Source organism: Prionailurus viverrinus, chromosome E1 (assembly GCF_022837055.1).
Source record: "Prionailurus viverrinus isolate Anna chromosome E1, UM_Priviv_1.0, whole genome shotgun sequence".
Lineage (NCBI taxonomy): Eukaryota > Metazoa > Chordata > Mammalia > Carnivora > Felidae > Prionailurus > Prionailurus viverrinus.
In genome coordinates this window covers 37,549,130-37,563,141 of record NC_062574.1, presented here as the reverse complement: position 1 = coordinate 37,563,141, position 14,012 = coordinate 37,549,130, and the positions used below count along the sequence as shown (strand labels likewise).

General features: G+C 38.2%; 1 protein-coding gene across 8 annotated transcripts in view; it reads right to left on the bottom strand.

Moving 5' to 3' along the window:
* The window catches only part of TANC2 (tetratricopeptide repeat, ankyrin repeat and coiled-coil containing 2), a 376,040-nt gene that overhangs the window by 169,840 nt on the left and 192,188 nt on the right, over nucleotides 1–14,012 (bottom strand). For 5 of the 8 annotated variants that reach the window (XM_047832304.1, XM_047832306.1, XM_047832307.1 and 2 more), the window contains exon 5: nucleotides 11,978–12,088. The exons of the other annotated variants lie outside the window; for them this stretch is intronic. In XM_047832304.1, coding sequence (XP_047688260.1) covers nucleotides 11,978–12,088 — 111 coding nt within the window. The remainder of the gene's footprint in view (nucleotides 1–11,977; nucleotides 12,089–14,012) is intronic. 8 annotated transcript variants of the gene reach the window in all.

The following is a 14,012-nucleotide window of genomic DNA, read 5'->3' as shown; positions in this document are numbered from 1 at the left end:
TAGATTGCTTGTAAAAACAACCAATGAGTACAGGGTATAGCTGTAATTTTATCCTCTTTGCAAAGTACTCTAAAAAGGCTGATAGCCTTACCCACAGCATTCATAGATAAAAAGTCATTAAAGGTTCCAAAAAATTATAATGATTGTAGCTAAGATTTATATAGCACTATGGACCACATGCATAATTGTTTTGATTATTTCACATATTTTAATCTATACATCTTTGCAGCATTCCTATGGTGTAGATAATATTATAATCTCCATTTTACAGATAAGGAAATTAACTATACTTATGGGTAAGTAATTTGCTCAAGTTCACACAAACAGTAAGTGACAGAGTTAATATGTGAACACAGCTGCTCTGGCTCTAGGGTCTGTAGTCTACACTAGTGCATTTTACTCTAAACCAGTGCATTTTACTGCCTCAAAACCGTAAGTTGAAATAGTTTTCAGTTAATAGAAAAACTTTCCTTTTGGATATCTAACTTATGGATCTAAGCACCACATTTACAGGCTAAGTCTTTAGAATCTGTGATGCAAAACACCTTGAGAAAAGTTAATTTAAAAGTTAGTGGGGAGGAGAGGGGAAGATGGCGGCGTAGGAGGACGCTGGGCTCACCGCGCGTCCTGCTGATCACTTAGATTCCACCTACACCTGCCTAAATAACCCAGAAAACCGCCAGAGGATTAGCAGAACGGAGTCGCCGGAGCCAAGCGCAGACGAGAGGCCCACGGAAGAGGGTAGGAAGGGCGGAGAGGCGGTGCGCGCTCCACGGACTGGCGGGAGGGAGCCGGGGCGGAGGGGCGGCTCGCCGGCCAAGCAGAGCCCCCGAGTCTGGCTTGCAAAAGCGGAGGGGCCTGACGGACTGTGTTCCGACAGCAAGCGCAACTTAGCGTCTGGGAGGTCATAAGTTAACAGCTCTGCTCGGAAAGCGGGAAGGCTGGAGGACAAAGGGAGGGAGAGCTGCTGAGCCCCCTGACGACAGAGCTCAGTTTGGTGGGGAACAAAGATGCTCGCCAGCGCCACCTCCCCCACCCATCCCCCAGCCGAAATCCCAAAGGGAACCGGTTCCTGCCAGGGAACTTGCTCGCTCGCTCTGCGCAAACACCCAACTCTGTGCTTCTGTGGAGCCAAACCTCCGGCAGCAGATCTGACTCCCTCCCGCTGCCACAGGGCCCCTCCTGAAGTGGATCACCTAAGGAGAAGCGAGCTAAGCCTGCCCCTCCTGCCCCTGTGCACCTTGCCTACCCACCCCAGCTAATACGCCAGATCCCCAGCATCACAAGCCTGGCAGTGTGCAAGTAGCCCAGACGGGCCACGCCACCCCACAGTGAATCCCGCCCCTAGGAGAGGGGAAGAGAAGGCACACACCAGTCTGACTGTGGCCCCAGCGGTGGGCTGGGGGCAGACATCAGGTCTGACTGCGGCCCCGCCCACCAACTCCAGTTATACACCACAGCACAGGGGAAGTGCCCTGCAGGTCCTCACCACACCAGGGACTATCCAAAATGACCAAGCGGAAGAACTCCCCTCAGAAGAATCTCCAGGAAATAACAACAGCTAATGAGCTGATCAAAAAGGATTTAAATAATATAACAGAAAGTGAATTTAGAATAATAGTCATAAAATTAATCGCTGGGCTTGAAAACAGTATACAGGACAGCAGAGAATCTCTTGCTACAGAGATCAAGGGACTAAGAAACAGTCACGAGGAGCTGAAAAACGCTTTAAATGAAATGCAAAACAAAATGGAAACCACCACAGCTCGGCTTGAAGAGGCAGAGGAGAGAATAGGTGAACTAGAAGATAAAGTTATGGAAAAAGAGGAAGCTGAGAAAAAGAGAGATAAAAGAATCCAGGAGTATGAGGGGAAAATTAGAGAACTAAGTGATACACTAAAAAGAAATAATATACGCATAATTGGTATCCCAGAGGAGGAAGAGAGAGGGAAAGGTGCTGAAGGGGTACTTGAAGAAATAATAGCTGAGAACTTCCCTGAACTGGGGAAGGAAAAAGGCATTGAAATCCAAGAGGCACAGAGAACTCCCTTCAGACGTAACTTGAATCGATCTTCTGCACGACATATCATAGTGAAACTGGCAACATACAAGGATAAAGAGAAAATTCTGAAAGCAGCAAGGGGTAAACGTGCCCTCACATATAAAGGGAGACCTATAAGACTCGTGACTGATCTCTCTTTTGAAACTTGGCAGGCCAGAAAGAATTGGCACGAGATTTTCAGGGTGCTAGACAGAAAAAATATGCAGCCGAGAATCCTTTATCCAGCAAGTCTGTCATTTAGAATAGAAGGAGAGATAAAGGTCTTCCCAAACAAACAAAAACTGAAGGAATTTGTCACCACTAAACCAGCCCTACAAGAGATCCTAAGGGGGACCCTGTGAGACAAAGTACCAGAGACATCACTATAAGCATAAAACATACAGACATCACAATGACTCTAAACCCGTATCTTTCTATAATAACACTGAATGTAAATGGATTAAATGCGCCAACCAAAAGACATAGGGTATCAGAATGGATAAAAAAACAAGACCCATTTATTTGCTGTCTACAAGAGACTCATTTTAGACCTGAGGACACCTTCAGATTGAGAGTGAGGGGATGGAGAACTATTTACCATGCTACTGGAAGCCAAAAGAAAGCTGGAGTAGCCATACTTATATCAGACAAACTAGACTTTAAATTAAAGGCTGTAACAAGAGATAAAGAAGGACATTATATAATAGTTACAGGGTCTATCCATCAGGAAGAGCTAACAATTATAAATGTCTATGCGCCGAATACCAGAGCCCCCAAATATATAAAACAATTACTCATAAACATAAGCAACCTTATCGATAAGAATGTGGTAATTGCAGGGGACTTTAACACCCCACTTACAGAAATGGATAGATCATCTAGACACACGGTCAATAAAGAAACAAGGGCCCTGAATGAGACATTGGATCAGATGGACTTGACAGATATATTTAGAACTCTGCATCCCAAAGCAACAGAATATACTTTCTTCTCGAGTGCACATGGAACATTCTCCAACATAGATCATATACTGGGTCACAAAACAGCCCTTCATAAGTTTACAAGAATTGAAATTATACCATGCATACTTTCAGACCACAATGCTATGAAGCTTGAAATCAACCACAGAAAAAAGTCTGGAAAACCTCCAAAAGCATGGAGGTTAAAGAACACCCTACTAACGAATGAGTGGGTCAACCAGGCAATTAGAGAAGAAATTAAAAAATATATGGAAACAAACGAAAATGAAAATACAACAATCCAAACGTTTTGGGACGCAGCGAAGGCAGTCCTGAGAGGAAAATACATTGCCATCCAGGCCTATCTCAAGAAACAAGAAAAATCCCAAATACAAAATCTAACAGCACACCTAAAGGAAATAGAAGCAGAACAGCAAAGGCAGCCTAAGCCCAGCAGAAGAAGAGAAATAATAAAGATCAGAGCAGAAATAAACAATATAGAAACTAAAAAAACTGTAGAGCAGATCAACGAAACCAAGAGTTGGTTTTTTGAAAAAATAAACAAAATTGACAAACCTCTAGCCAGGCTTCTCAAAAAGAAAAGGGAGATGACCCAAATAGATAAAATCATGAGTGAAGATGGAATTATTACAACCAATCCCTCAGAGATACAAACAATTATCAGGGAATACTATGAAAAATTATATGCCAACAAATTGGACAACCTGGAAGAAATGGACAAATTCCTGAACACCCACACTCTTCCAAAACTCAACCAGGAGGAAATAGAAAGCTTGAACAGACCCATAACCAGCGAAGAAATTGAATCGGTTATCAAAAATCTCCCAACAAATAAGAGTCCAGGACCAGATGGCTTCCCAGGGGAGTTCTACCAGATGTTTAAAGCAGAGATAATACCTATCCTTCTCAAGCTATTCCAAAAAATAGAAAGGGAAGGAAAACTTCCAGACTCATTCTATGAAGCCAGTATTACTTTGATTCCTAAACCAGACAGAGACCCAGTAAAAAAAGAGAACTACAGGCCAATATCCCTGATGAATATGGATGCAAAAATTCTCAATAAGATACTAGCAAATCGAATTCAATGGCATATAAAAAGAATTATTCACCATGATCAAGTGGGATTCATTCCTGGGATGCAGGGCTGGTTCAACATTCGCAAATCAATCAACGTGATACATCACATCAACAACAAAAAAGAGAAGAACCATATGATCCTGTCAATCGATGCAGAAAAGGCCTTTGACAAAATCCAGCACCCTTTCTTAATAAAAACCCTTGAGAAAGTCGGGATAGAAGGAACATACTTAAAGATCATAAAAGCCATTTATGAAAAGCCCACAGCTAACATCATCCTCAACGGGGAAAAACTGAAAGCTTTTTCCCTGAGATCAGGAACACGACAAGGATGCCCACTCTCACCGCTGCTGTTTAACATAGTGCTGGAAGTTCTAGCATCAGCAATCAGACAACAAAAGGAAATCAAAGGCATCCAAATTGGCAAAGATGAAGTCAAGCTTTCGCTTTTTGCAGATGACATGATATTATACATGGAAAATCCGATCGACTCCACCAAAAGTCTGCTAGAACTGATACAGGAATTCAGCAAAGTTGCAGGCTACAAAATCAATGTACAGAAATCAGTTGCATTCTTATACACTAACAATGAAGCAACAGAAAGACAAATAAAGAAACTGATCCCATTCACAATTGCACCAAGAAGTATAAAATACCTAGGAATAAATCTAACCAAAGATGTAAAGGATCTGTATGCTGAAAACTATAGAAAGCTTATGAAGGTAATTGAAGAAGATTTAAAGAAATGGAAAGACATTCCCTGCTCATGGATTGGAAAAATACATATTGTCAAAATGTCAATACTACCCAAAGCTATCTACACATTCAATGCAATCCCAATCAAAATTGCACCAGCATTCTTCTCGAAACTAGAACAAGCCATCCTAAAATTCATATGGAACCACAAAAGGCCGCGAATAGCCAAAGGAATTTTGAAGAAGAAGACCAAAGCAGGAGGCATCACAATCCCAGACTTTAGCCTCTACTACAAAGCTGTCATCATCAAGACAGCATGGTATTGGCACCAAAACAGACACATAGACCAATGGAATAGAATAGAAACCCCAGAACTAGACCCACAAACGTATGGCCAACTCATCTTTGACAAAGCAGGAAAGAACATCCAATGGAAAAAAGACAGCCTCTTTAACAAATGGTGCTGGGAGAACTGGACAGCAACATGCAGAAGGTTGAAACTAGACCACTTTCTCACACCATTCACAAAAATAAACTCAAAATGGATAAAGGACCTAAATGTGAGACAGGAAACCATCAAAACCTTAGAGGAGAAAGCAGGAAAAGACCTCTCTGACCTCAGCCGTAGCAATCTCTTACTCGACACATCCCCAAAGGCAAGGGAATTAAAAGCAAAAGTGAATTACTGGGACCTTATGAAGATAAAAAGCTTCTGCACAGCAAAGGAAACAACCAACAAAACTAAAAGGCAACCAACGGAATGGGAAAAGATATTTGCAAATGACATATCGGACAAAGGGCTAGTATCCAAAATCTATAAAGAGCTCACCAAACTCCACACCCAAAAAACAAATAACCCAGTGAAGAAATGGGCAGAAAACATGAATAGACACTTCTCTAAAGAAGACATCCGGATGGCCAACAGGCACATGAAAAGATGTTCAGCGTCGCTCCTTATCAGGGAAATACAAATCAAAACCACACTCAGGTATCACCTCACGCCAGTCAGAGTGGCCAAAATGAACAAATCAGGAGACTATAGATGCTGGAGAGGATGTGGAGAAACGGGAACCCTCTTGCACTGTTGGTGGGAATGCAAACTGGTGCAGCTGCTCTGGAAAGCAGTGTGGAGGTTCCTCAGAAAATTAAAAATAGACCTACCCTATGACCCAGCAATAGCACTGCTAGGAATTTATCCAAGGGATACAGGAGTACTGATGCATAGGGGCACTTGTACCCCAATGTTCATAGCAGCACTCTCAACAATAGCCAAATTATGGAAAGAGCCTAAATGTCCATCAACTGATGAACGGATAAAGAAATTGTGGTTTATATACACAATGGAATATTACGTGGCAATGAGAAAAAATGAAATATGGCCTTTTGTAGCAACGTGGATGGAACTGGAGAGTGTGATGCTAAGTGAAATAAGCCATACAGAGAAAGACAGATACCATATGGTTTCACTCTTATGTGGATCCTGAGAAACTTAACAGGAACCCATGGGGGAGGGGAAGGAAAAAAAAAAAAAAAGAGGTTAGAGTGAGAGAGAGCCAAAACATAAGAGACTGTTAAAAACTGAGAACAAACTGAGGGTTGATGGGGGGTGGGAGGGAGGAGAGGGTGGGTGATGGGTATTGAGGAGGGCACCTTTTGGGATGAGCACTGGGTGTTGTATGGAAACCAATTGGTCAATAAATTTCATATATAAAAAATAAATAAATAAAAGTTAGTGGGATGAGACTACTCTTCTTTTAAACGATGATAAAATGTAAGTCAGGAAAACACCTAAAAGCGATCAAAGTGAAACATTTTATTCAACATAGCATCTGTCCATTGAAATAACTTTCTAACACGTTAAGAACTTATTACTGGATAAGGAAGTGTGGGGAAGAAAAGCTTTTCATATTCATATTCTAGTTCTTTGGCATGCTTATTTTCATAACCAGTAATCAGGCATTGTCTCTCGTACTTAAAATACAATGTAATGTGTTCAGTTTTTCTCTCTGCTTCTGAGCTCTACTTTCTGTACTGACTTTCACATTGTGATTTGGGCAGTGCTGTGTTTCAGTTATTCCCTTCAGTCCATTTACAAGTCTGTCCACTGTCCAGATTTTAGCTTTTTCTTTTCTTTTTTTTTTTTTTTTGGTTCTAATAGTTGTGCCATTAACAGCCTCTGTTTAATTTCAACCTTTAAACAGTAATTCTTTTTTCCTTTTTTTTTTTTTTTTAACATGGGTAACGTATGTGTCACAGACTACGTTGGGAGTCTGTTATAGAAAGAAGCACATATGTACATTATAGAATAGTATTGTGTATAATAAGGAGTTTAGAGATCCCCCTAAAGCTCACCAATTTAATTCGGATTAAAAACCCTGCTTTATACTTATTGTATTTACAACAGAGTAGACAAAGGGAATATAAACGAAACATAACAGAAGATGTGAATTACAAGACAAAAGCTTCTGGTCTCTATATGCCAATGAAAAATCCTATTAGAAGGTTTTAATATGCAATCTTAAGTATAAAATTCAAAGCAAAACAAATGAAGCATGCCTAACTAACAAAGATTTGATAATGTTTTCAGAAAAAAAAGGAAAGAAGATAAAACAAATCATCAAGGTTCAAGGAATTATTCACTTTATAGAAAACATTTATCTATAGTGGCTTGTACTTGTGCGACAGAATGTACACTGCTGCTAAGAAATCCAAAGGAAAAATCCTTTACACATTAAAAAACATGTAATATGAACATGTGCCAAATAACTACCATAAAACGCTCTTCCATTCTTGAGTTTCAAATACATCCTAATTTTATTGTCGCCTTAAATAACACTGTCCTTTGAAGGACAGTGCCATTTTAAAAGAGATTGAAAAGGATCTCTTATAAAAAGATTAATCTCAAATGTCTCTGAGAATATTCAGTGTGGATAAAAGCCTGCCTGTTTTCAGAACACTAGTCTGTACTTTGGCCCTTAACCCTGCACATGTAGTCAAAAGTCCTATAAAACTGTTGACTTGTTCTGCCATGTGTGTCAAGGGTCTACGGTTGAAATGACGCATTATTATAATGTACAATAAGAAAACTTAAGAAATGAAGATATAAATGAAGAGTATCACCATCCTTTAGTGACATCTGATTACCAAAAAATTTCAATACAAATTTGTTTTGCAGAAATTTTAGAAAGTGAACGAAGTGTAATGATATTAATGGATAATAATAATAGGGAAGGTGCTCTTATTTATTTTGCCTGAACCAAGCATTTGGCATATATACTAATTTTACTTAAAATTAACAACCCTAAGAGATAGACCTAGCATAAAAAGGCCTATTTTTATCACAAGTTTATAGACAAAGAATTCAAGGTTATGAAAGTCACACGGAGTTACTGCTAGAAGGTAACAGAGTCAGAAATTAAACCAGATCTAATTCTAGAACTTGAGCTCTCATTCCTAACATACGCTGCCCAAGAACAAAACTTAAAACCACCTACAATCCCACCAACCACATATACCCACTGCTAACACGAGCATTATCTCACCAATCCCACTCTCTCCTGATTTTCCAACCAAATCTTGATTCCCTTGCTCTTTAGGCAACCCATGTTTTCCCTATGAATGTATATATTCAAGTATCTATACAAATACATATTTGTTAAGTTACAGAAAAACATCATGGTATATACAATGTTACTGTGACAAGAAACTGAGGCACCAAGACATTATATGACACGTTCAGGATCATAGGACTAGCAGGGGAGAAGTCAGAACTGAAACACATACATTTAACTAAAGATGATCCTAAATCTTTACATCTTTTCCCCCCGATTATTCAGAAAACACTTTAACATCCTGTGGTATACTTCAGGATTATCACTATAATAATAAAAAAAATTAGTTAACATTTATGAGCATTTTACTATGAACCAAGCTTTCTGCTAAGTGTTTTATATTTATTAATCTGATTTAAGATTATTACTCCCATTTTTACAGATGAGGAAACTGAAGGTCAGAAAAGGTTAAGAGTCTTTTCTAAAACCACACAGCTAATGAACAGTGACATAAGCAGGAAAGTTAGAGTGTAGGATGAATCTGTTCTTTTACCTTGGGAATTGTTTTTATTAAAATCACTGATATAAGTTGGTTACCCTAAAAGCAGACTACAGCTCAGCTTCATAGTTAAAAACTGAATTTTCTGCTTTTTAATTTAAGGATAGTTAAGGGGTATCTATGGAATTTAAACAGTAATAGAATTATGGGCAATCTATTTCTGGGCCACATTGTGTCCACTTGAAGAGTTCAACAATAAATTCTGCTTCTGACCCTATACAAACCACTTAAATTCTCTAGGTCTTAGTTTCCGCACTGTAAGACGATTATCAAGCACAGTTCACTTACCACCCGCTACACTCTGGTAGGTCAGTTATGTAACACCATCAATCATGTCCATGGTTTCAAGTAAAGAACTAAAACATACTGTTTACTTGTGTTTTTCTCACATTTTCTGCATACAACAAATCTGATTTTGAGGAACAGTAAAACTTAAGTTAGGTATTTTAGAATCTAATGAAATGTAGACTGAATTCCTTAATTTATTAAACAAATATTCTGGATTGACAGCTATGTCCCAGTGTAGCTTTCCCTGGACTTTACAGACCGAATATCTAGTTCTGGTTTGATCCACAATTTCCTTTGGGGAATCAACGTTAAAAACTATGTGTAAGTACACAGGTACAAAAGGACAAACCAAGAGACATATCCCTTTCTTAGACACAAAAGCTTTATTCTTCCAACCTAAAATACAGGCATCAAAAGGCTGGAGTTTAGATCATACAGAAACGACATCCCGAATAATGCCTCAGAGGTCAACAGCAGAGGGAACCCTACAGACTTCCAGCACTATTCACTGGACTGCTTGTAAGCAGCCTGCAGCAGTCCTGTGACCAGCTGCTCCTCCAAGTGTGCAAGTTGCATCAGCAGCTTCAGCAGCACCTGGGAATTCTTGAGCCAAGCAAATCCTCAACCCAACCCAGGGTTACTGAATCAGAAATTCTGAGGGTGGGCCCAGAAATCTGCATTTAAACAAGCCTTCCTGGTAATTCAAAAGCATGCTAAAATCGGAAAACCGCTGCTGGAGAACCTCTGGTTTATGACTGTTGTGTCTGTGAGATACACTGTTTTCCTAAATTTGTATGTGATCATGAATAAAGCAGATGGACAAGAAGAACAGATTTAACTGCATGATACAAATATAAGTATACAATAAAATATCTCTGTTCTGTTAACATATCCTATGTAAGAGAAATTTAAAAAGAATGGATTATTTGTTTGCTTTGTGAGTATACTGGATTCATCTGGTTATTGTGAAGTATTGGTACGTGAAGAAGGTAATAGCTTCAACTCCCAGGTCACTAATCTTATCTCAGTAGAAACTTATTTTCAGAGAGTTTAATAACTGTATTATAAAAGAGTAAAAGAGTAAAAGAGTAAGAAGTTTCTGTGCTTTAAACCTTTCAGATAAGAAATGGAGAGAATGAGGAACATGGCATTTAACATTTTGGCACATGTTTTAGTTTCTTCCCGGCTTTCTGAAAATCTAAACTGAGGTTTAGTTTGGTTCAATTCCAATTCAGCAAAGATTCCTATTTGTGGGAAACATACATAAATAATAACGTGGATAAGATTTTTCATAGTGATTCAGCACTGGCATTGCCACAAACAGCAACTACCTTGCCTTCTGCCGATAATAGCTACATTAGATTAAAGATGTCAGATAGGCAATCAGGAAGTGAAAGATTAGTCTCCCTGACATTCTGACTTGCAAATCTGGAAAAAAAAGCCCTCTGACGGTTTCTCTGCCAAAACTCAAGGCAGGGATAGGGAATTAGTACATTTATTTAGTTTATTATACTAAAATTTGCATGAAGAAATGCAAAGCACACTATTCCACTGCCCAGGCAGTGTGACAGTACCTCAAAACATGAAAAAGATTCTTTTGACAATGTGCTACCGTGCCATTTAAAGAGCTATTCTGTTCCTTTTAGAAACAGAAAAGCTGGTTCCTAATATATAACCGTGCTTGTTTTAAAAACAGTCCTCTACAACAGTGGATGAAGCCCAGGATTCTGCAGCCTCAAAGTAAAATCCCCAAGGTGTTTCAATATTTAAAACTGATTCATACAATCAATTTCTCTGATTAAGTTTGGCCCAGGTTTTCACCTAGTCTTTTTTTTTTTTTTGAAACATGTCTCATCTGACTTCAGAGCTCTATTATCCTGACATTTCAGATTAGAGCTATTGACACATTCCCTAGAACTAAAAATTATTTTATTCTGCTGACCCCTAATGCTGTAAATATGTAGTGGTTTCATTCTCTGTGGTTTAGCATCAATTTTAATGAGCAGGAATAAACAAAAGACCTAAAACCAAGTCTTCTAAGGCCCTCTACTAAAGCTCTGGTCTGTATCCTCAACTAGATCTTTGAACATTTCTGACACATCTCTATAGACTCACTGTAGAGTGAGTGTAAAGGATGTTGCCAGGCAACTCATCTTGGTTTGTAAGAATCTAGGCATTGATAATGACTCTGTCTCAGCCTGGCTCCCACAAGAGAAGGGTTTTAGTGAACTCCCACACGTGCTCACAGCCCACAGGCCATTCATGAGAAGAGGTATTTCTAAAAGTGAATGTCCAGGAGTCCAAATTGGGAACCTATAAGGTTTCTTTTCTAATTTAAGTTTAATGTTTCCAACATCACAACTATTTTTTGTAATTGTCCAGAAATCCAATAGGGATTAGAAAAAGTGGGTCATAGATAAAGGGCTAGTGTTAAATGAACCTTTTTATTCATATCTTTAATATTCTTGTTTGCATATGGCCAAAGTGGTATTTCTTCAAGTATCTCAAATCACAAAAAATCACCCTGAAAACTATCTACCAAAATTATTTTAATTCCTTTGAAAATTATCCTTGAAATGGTTTTCTACACTTAACTCATTATTCTATCAATATTCAAAAAGGATATTCAGTAAAAACTATGTTCTAATATGGAAAATATGTGATCAGTTGAAAAGGGGTTACAGACACGTTTTTATGAATAATATACATGCTAAACACTGCCCTGCTGGATGGGCCTGCTCCGAACCTCCCTCTGTCAAAGCAGACACTTCGCATGCGTGCTTACCAGGACAGTATGCATCCACGTCCAGTTTCTGAGCTGAAGCGAGGGTTGGTGAGCCAAGCTCGGATTCTGGAATTCGTGGGCTCTCAACAAACTTTGCCTTCCTCAGAGGGGCTAAGGACAAAAAAAGAGACAGAGAGAGAGGGAGAGGGAAAAAGGAGAAAGAGAGAGAAAAGAAAACAGAAAGTAAGGAAGAAAGAAAAAGAAAAGAGAAACAGGGAAAGAGAAGGGAAAGAGAGAAACACAGAGGGGTCATGAGTAAGGGGAACAGCAGGCAACAGATGGAAGCACTTAAATGAACGACACACTCTGTCAGACTCAGATCAGGTTACCCTAGTTTTTTGTGCCAGAAAAAAAAATTAACTGCATTCTTCATAGAGGAGATGGGTCTTGTTAAGAAGTCACTGCAAACTGGAAGAGCTAAAATCTAATATTCAAAACCGTGAGCCTAAGTTGTAACTATCTATTACCTTTAGCTACTTTCTCTCTATAAAGCAAAGAGCTTTTTATTTTCCTTTGCCATTGAATACAAGTATGAACTGAGGAAAGTATAGGGCTAAGTTTTAAAATTTGTTTATAATAATTGTAATCAAAGGTTTTCTTTATTCAGAAATAACTACTATAACAGTTGTGATAAATACCATAACTAGGATTAATCTACTTAGCTTAAAAGGAAATCAATCACCTGACTGCTCAGCTTTTAAGGTAAAAAGTCAAAACTGCCAGTGGACTGAGGTATTATCTAGGCCATGCCAGTCTGACACTGGATGCTACAGGTAAAGTAATGTGATTTAGTTACACATATAATCACAAGGTCTTCCCCTGGATTAGTAATATTCTATGCCATGGAATCCATTCATTCTTATAAAGAATGAAATAAAAAGCATGCTTCACAAATGGAAAGTTTTACTTATTAAAGGCTTGTATAAATTCTATTTATTGATTTTTGGGGGAAGAGTTAAGGAACACTAGTGATATACATTTAAATAATCACTTTAATACATTAAAAGTTACAATTATGAAGATTAGTTTGGTACTCTCTAACTGAGTTCCATTAAATAAAGTACAACAGGGTGAAAGTGCTTAGCATAACACTGGCTCAAAAGTATCAGTTGAATCTGAAATTGAGTTGTATGTGTTTTATTTATGTCATAACTATAGGTGTCCAAGACATGTGAGTGCTTAAGATCACATTACTTTTTTCAAAAGTTTCTGCATGTTCTTCAAAATCCTCATCCATTACTGATCCACAGAGGATTCTAAGTTATTCCTAAGAGACCCTGTAAAAAGTAATATAAAACTTTGTCATTATACTGGCCAGAATTCTTCTCTATTTTCTCTGGAGGATAAAAATAATGAAGTATTAATAAAATACAGAAAGTACTTTTGAAATGTGCCAATACTCAAAACCTACAGGCAACTAAATCACATTTTAAATCTTAAGATATGTATGTATATTTTAAGTGTATGTTAAAAAACAAAGTAAATCTTGTTACTGTCTCCATAGCAACAAGAGCTAAGGGTGCTAACAGTATGGTTCTCTGCCAAAAGCAAGCTTTAGAATAGCAGAGCTCTCACCTCTGCTAAAACTGTAATAATTGAGCCTATTTTTAACAGTCACTATCGCAAATGAAGATCTCAAGTGATTTATATATGCAGATCTGCAGGCTACTAATAGCCACTAGAGTCTCTTTCATTATAATCTCACCAACCAATTCAAAAATAATGAAACATTTTATTTATCCATTATTGATGTGTATAGAAGAAATTCCTATAATTTAATTCTAAAAGCTATTAAGTCCTTTACTAGAATTTTATTATTTTATTTTATCATACAGCAGAATACTATTTTACCTGCTGAGTTCTGACAAAGACAGCATTGGTCCCTGCTCATGGGATACTATATATCTAAAAATATTAATAACATTTTTTATAATTAAAATAGTAGACAGACAGAAATTAGCAACTTAAGGTAGATATGTAAGGAAGAAACTGAAGAATGGCAGGAGCAATGTATAAGGGGGGGTATGAGGAATGT